We start from the raw sequence: 6923 nt of genomic DNA on the forward strand, positions 1-6923 counted from the left end.
TAAAAATTAAATAATATAATAAATAAATTCTGAGGAGGATTCATGGACCTTGAATAACGCAACTGGGGTATAGGAGAAAATCCAATGAGGAAATATATAGGAATTTGGAAGACCTGGAAAACGTCATCAGGACCAGGAAACTGAGATTATATGGGCACATGGTCAGATTGAAAAATCAGAGACTAAATAAGAAAATTTTCAACAAAGTCTGCTGCTATAAAAGTATAGGGGGTATGTAAAACATGTGAAAGAGGAACTGGATAGACAAAATATTGGATGAAGGCTGCTTGGATAGAGAGCGTTTTGGGAATAAACTAAAGAAGGTTAGGGTTCTTGTGGGAATGAAGGAGAGACGAGGGAGAGAATGGACAGAGGAACAGTAGGAGAAAAAGTTCAGGAGGATGAAGGGTATTGGAATAGAAGGAAGGCGGGAGGTGTGAGGATGAATCGAAAATGGTAATCGCATGGTCCTTGCGAGCTCGTGAAAATAAAATAAATATTCTATGCCAAATACAATAAATATAATAAATAAATTTTTTTTAAAATAATTTATTTATTGTTATTTATATATGTATACAACAAGTAAATTTGCTGTAGGTGACATAGTGACATGATACAAACGTGTGGAGAATCTACCCACTGATAGAACTCCAATTACATTTCTAGGCCATCTTCTTTTCAGATGCCTAGGAGGATTATTAAGTAATGAAGGAGAAGAGGTTAGAAACAAGTGGATTCGGGTGGTTGGGAAGTTTGTCATGGAAGGAATGGTATCTGGTTCTGGCCAAATCGGCAATCCTGTAAAGTAATCCTGATGGATGACTTGATTTGTGACAAAGTAAGGAGCATTGACGATTTTACAAAAAATAAAAATTAATATATAATTCAATAAACACAATATATATTGTTTTGTCTTTCTCTTTTAAAAAAAAAATTAATCGTATTTTCACCAATTTTATCATTTACAATGTACTTACCAATAGTGGAATATTTGCTACGGTCACAATATCAACATCGGGGTCACCAATAGACATATCTGGTTCAAATTGTACGTTTCTCTTTGGTGTGAAAGACATGGTCTTATTCTCGTTCCAAACTATTTCTTCGTTGACAATGGTCTCACTAAAATTTAAATTAATACATTAAACATATTGTTTCTCAATAGTCAGACAGGCTAATCATAACATATAATAAAATTATTTTTAATTAAGCTGAGATTCCATAAATCAATTATTATGTACTCATTTTCTAATGTAGTCATATGGATCAACATCTAATTATATAATGTTCCAGTAAATTAATTTTGTATTCCAGTCATGACCGCTTCCTCATTATCAAGGTCGTGCTGGAGTTCCTTTGGAATGTAGAGTCTGGATCTTTAACTTTGTAAACAACGGATAATAACTCTAGTGCAAGATCTGTCGAATCAGTGCTACCTTAGCTTTCACATAATTTCCAAAAATAATACTTCACTAATGCAACGGTATCTGAAAATTTCCTGAAATTCCATTTTTATACTTTTCAAAAGCTGCTTTAGTTTAAATATTTGAGAAATGAGAGCTTGATGAATTATTTTATTTTGTCCAGGATATAAATTATTTTACACGCTCCATGTCCAAAAAAGTAAGTTTAATGTTAATGTCGTTTTTTGATTCCCTATTTGTACGCATATTTTGCAAATTCTCGATGTATTGAGGCATTTTTGTAAACTTTTGAGGAAGGAACGATATGTTTGAAACGTTCAAGTATTAGGTACTTGAAACTTACGGAGATAAATCCAATAAAGTACTTTAAAGTATATCAAACTATTTTAAATTTTAGTACTGGTACACATCTCTATGTCTATGAGGTATATTTTTTCATAAAGCAAACATTTAAATCTGAAAAACTAGAAATCAACATTTTGTGAACATATTTTGTCAGATATCATAAAAACTACTACTCCTACGAAGATAAATGATATGAACTACTTTATAGTGCAACTATCTAGCTTTACTTTAAGTACTAGTAGACATATGTACGTAAAATGATTCCTGAGATATGGCTTTTCACATATTAATTAAAAAAACTACTCATTTTCCCTATTGGAAGAAGATATCTAGCTGTATGAAGTAAATCTACTTAAAAAGATACTCCGGGTGTCTGTCAATAAAGGTATAAAATAGTATTAAAAAACTATTAACTATTAAAATATTAACCAACGTTTCGACACACTTTGTGAAGCCCTGCAAGCTATATCTCAAGAATCATTTGTCGTACATATTTCTGGTACTTAAAGTATAGGTAGATTGATAAATTAGTTTATAATGCTCGTCTTCGAAAGAGTCGTAGTTTTTATTATATCTGACAAAATATGTTCTCAAAATGTTGATTTAAAGTATTTCAGATTAAAATTTTTGCCATATGAAAAAATATTCCTTAGGAACCATTAGGCATGTGTGCCAGACAAGAATTTAAGCTAGTTTGAAGTACTAGAAAGTATTTTATTGCACTTACCTCCATAGGTTGCAGGGCTTCGTCAGGGCAGATCCTGAACTAAAAACTCTTTACCTTTTTAGTTCAGGATGACCCCTGCAACGTTGGTTAGCATTAAATTTTTGTCTACTATTATGTTTCTTTATTTACATAATTACATACTTACATTTACATATTTATTTGCCTGGACTATTTTCCTACAATTTACTTATTTTTCGATATTTTCTACAGCTGCCACTTTTTATTTTCCTAAACTATACTTGGCAGACACATTAATTTTAAATAGTATTATATATAGTTTTTATTAAATTATGCAAAAATTGAAGTAGAAATATCCGACTAAACGGACTATAGTTCTTTCGCCTTCTAGTTGCTTGGAAACTGTATGCTGTGCACTAAATCAACTCGAGTAGTATAACCACAAAAACTGAAGGCGTTTCTTCTTTTACCGAATATTTTTGAGTTTAAAGATTTAGGTAAAAGTTCTTATAATTATATAATTTATGATATTGTGTTAAATGTAAAATGTTTTACCATGTTAAATGTTATAATTAGCATTGTGAGCAGTCCTATTTAAACTCATGTTAAATGGTAAATGCATAAGAGCCCCTAGCGGATTTTCTGAGCAACTTGTTTAGTAACCTTTCCTTCCAAAACTTCATATAATTTTTTACTTCTAAGTTTTGATTAAAGTAATTTATTACAACATGTCTAAAATGAGTGTAAAAGTTTGGCTACTGATTATATTTTTTTAAAAAGTCCAAAATACAAGACAAAAGAAAAGAAAACAAAACAAACTACGAGCAAGTAACCTAACACGACAACAAATAAAACGGGGACAAGATCAACTGGTCTGTTTCGTGACGTTATTCTCCATTTAACAGACCTAGTAACAGACTCTCAGCCATGTTACATGTTATATCGTTTTAACATGGTAAAAGAAGGAAATATTTCTCCATTTAGCATAAGTTTTTCCATTTAACACGCCTTAACATGTTAAACTAATGATCATGAATACCCCTTATAATTCAACATCATAATTTCATTTACTGGAACAATTTTACTGCTCATTTTAATAACATTGTTACTATCCGGATCCGTTGTGGATGGAATTGGATGTATGTGTACACAATTTCTGTCAGTTCATCAAATTAAGTTCATGAAATACATGGAAACTTTTTTTAAGCTCCATCAGGCGATAGAGGATGATTTAACATCTTAAGAACTAAAATTGGAACCTACCTTGAAGCTATGCATTATGGCGAAACATGCAATAAATTAGTAAACAGATAAAAAGGAAAAACCTGTAAGTGTATGGACCAACTTCTTCTACCCTCAGTTTTTTATCCTCTCCTTTGAGAAATTGTGCAGCGTTAGTTATGTTGAAGATAAAGACCTTTATGTAAAGTTTTATCGGCGGTGCTTTCCACATCCTATATATGTAGGAACCTTCTCTCATGTTCATGTTCTAAAATAAAATTTAATTACAGATATCGAGCAATTCTTATAGTTTACACAATGCAATATTAGGTATTGTGTTTTCTACCTCCTAGTACAGTATTGCTTATCAATAATTTATTTTGGGGTTAAAATTGTTAATATGCTTTCAGTATTAATTATTACATATATATATTTTTTAAATAAAGTTAATTAAGAAATAGTTAAGAAAGGTCATTAGAGGACTATGGTGTGGAAGAATTTTCATTGTGTTTCAAATAAAAAATTATTATAGTAAAACAAATGTTCAAAAATATTGGTATTATGCGAGGAAGTGATACAGTAATAATGTGAGATCAAATTTTAGGTTGTCTCCTTGAATGGCCTGAGAGCTGAAACGTTGTAGGTTTTAAAATAAAAAGATAAGAATAAATTGGGTCATAAGGTGTAGATAGTTGACCGTAGATTAATGATTGGAGAAGTTTGTTGGGGGTGCGGTCAGCAAAGAACAACATAAATAAACTAAACAATATTTATTTATTTTAGGCCGACGTTTCGACCTGAGTTTCAGGTCTTTATCAGGGGTTATAGCGTAAAAGGTAGGCCTGCAACTCCTAAAACCAGTTTAACCAGTTTTAGGCCTACCTTCTACGCCATAACCCCTGATAAAGACCTGAAACTCAGGTCGAAACGTCGGTCTAAAATAAATAAATATTGTTTTGTTTATTTATGTTGTTCTTTGATGACCGCACCCCCCAACAAACTTCTCCAATAATTAATAAATTGGATAATTGCAGTTTGTGTTATTATTAATATTAACCACTCTCAAACAATCAATTAATAAATATATTTATTTAGTAATCTAATTGTATTTACTTCCTTTTATGGAACTAAAGTGTTACTAGTGCAATAATGTGGCATTTATTTATTTACTACAAAATATGTGTTTGTGCGTGTGTAACAAGAAGTGAAAATAGTAAAATATAATGTATTTTAATTATAGTTGAAAAATAGAAATATTAAACTCGAAAGCTACTTAGCAAGTTGGGCAAGTAGTGGATAATTATTTACAAATTCAATTCTAAAGTCTGTCCTAGGTAAGTTTGAGAATTTTTTTTATTTCGCCCTTTGATAAATTATTTCGTGTAATAATTGTTTACTTCCTTCACGAGTATAAAATATATTTGGTAGGAGTACAAGAGCCAAAGAGGAGAAAAAAAGTCAGATATTTCTCCTCAATTATTGATTACTTTAATGAAAACTGTGTATAATTACTAGTCGAAATTAATGAATCGATGATGAGTATAGGTAGGGGGAATATAAAATGGAGGCTGTTTCAAAACATTAAAAGAATAATTTTTTCATCCGGAGCTCTATATCTTTAAAACTACCAACAACACTAGAAAACCTAAGAAGACATCATTTAAAGTAGAGTAAATTTGCTGAAATATGAGCCCTAATGGAGATATTTACGTTCAATAGTATTCGAGATATATATTTTTAAAAAGCAACATTTCATAAGAAATGCCCTGAAAAACCAGTAGTTATTGGATTTATTGTGAGAAATCAGAGATATGTACGTCTTATGGTTCCTGAGATGTATCTATTCATAGACCAAATTTTTTTCCGAACAACTAGAAATTAACATTTTGTTGAATATCATGAAAACTACATTATACCACATTAAATTAGCTTTAATTTTAGGGCTGATAGAAACCTGTACGTAAACTGGTTTTTGGGATATAGATTTCTCAACATGCATTCACTAACTACTGATTTTTCAGCAAAATTTTTATGAAATGTAGCTTTTTAAAAAGCTATATCTCGGGAATGTAAATAGTTCTATTACGGCTCATATTTTAGTAAATTTATTTTCCTTTTTTTTATTCTCTTAGGTTTTATTAGTGTTGTTGGTTTTTTAAAGATAGCTCCTAGTGAAAAATTGTTTCTAGCACAACAAAAACAGCAGCTATTTGTTATTCCCCTTACCTATATTTGGCAGACTCATCAATTTTGTCTAGTAATTATACATAGTTTTCATTAAAGTAATCAAAATCCGGCGTGAAATAACTTGACTTTTTTCACCCCAGATTTTGTACTATAGTGTTTTTTTTTTAATGTAATATTGTGTCTGTAAGATATATGTGGTTTACAATTATACTTAGTCAGTTGTTAGAAACTTAAGTTACACCGAACAGGTTACAGTTTATAATAATACTATTTAAGCAATTAAATAGATTTTTAAATATTTAGATGAATCTCTAAGGCTAGAATTGTAGATATTTTAACAATTAAATTAAAAATAACTACTATTCATGCAACATAAAGCACTATAGATCAATAAATCGATAACAACTCACAAAATCTCGAATGACTTGCACCGGTTCTAGGAAATGCACAAAGAAGGCAAGACCCATCAGCAACAATCCAGTAAAACACAATTTTATATATCCTGCAACAAAAATTACACATTATATAAATTACAGATTATATAACTTGTTATAGATATTGAATTATTTAATATCAATCATATTTTAATTAAACCTAAAGATAATTAATAACTTAAGAAAATAATTCATTTTGAGAATGCAATATTGGGTCGTTTCATAGGAAACATCAGTTTTCACAACAAAAACAAATCAAAACAATTTTATTAAAAATATTTACCCTCATGTTCTATAAATTTTTCCCAACGTGTTATCAACTTTTCAATCTCGGAATTGAAAAATTCAGAGTTTTGTGAAGAAATGAAGTCAAAAAAGGTGTTTTTGCGAAATATGCGAAGATTGTGGGAAGCACGTCGGAATGAAACATAAAGTGCTGGCTGGCGTACATGGACAATACACGAGGAGGCCCCTCACCTCCGGACTCAAAATAGCTCCTGAATGGATAACACATATGCAAAATTAAATATAACAGGTAACCTTAAAATACCCAAGGTAGTAAAAGGTAAGACACAACACGAATTACTTTTCTTTCTTGCACAGTAATGCACTACTAATTCACATTTT

General features: G+C 30.4%; 1 protein-coding gene across 1 annotated transcript in view; it reads right to left on the reverse strand.

Moving 5' to 3' along the window:
• LOC106688604 (scavenger receptor class B member 1) overlaps positions 1 to 6923 on the reverse strand; it is a 96260-nt gene that overhangs the window by 13892 nt on the left and 75445 nt on the right. Inside the window, exons 4-6 of the mRNA XM_067050621.1 lie at positions 6273 to 6364; positions 3780 to 3943; positions 978 to 1122 (exon numbers count right to left, since the gene is read on the reverse strand). Coding sequence (XP_066906722.1) covers positions 978 to 1122; positions 3780 to 3943; positions 6273 to 6364 — 401 coding nt within the window. The remainder of the gene's footprint in view (positions 1 to 977; positions 1123 to 3779; positions 3944 to 6272; positions 6365 to 6923) is intronic.

The sequence above is a fragment of the Halyomorpha halys genome, unplaced genomic scaffold (assembly GCF_000696795.3).
Source record: "Halyomorpha halys isolate HHAL.00 unplaced genomic scaffold, Hhal_1.1 Scaffold1162.1, whole genome shotgun sequence".
NCBI lineage: Eukaryota > Metazoa > Arthropoda > Insecta > Hemiptera > Pentatomidae > Halyomorpha > Halyomorpha halys.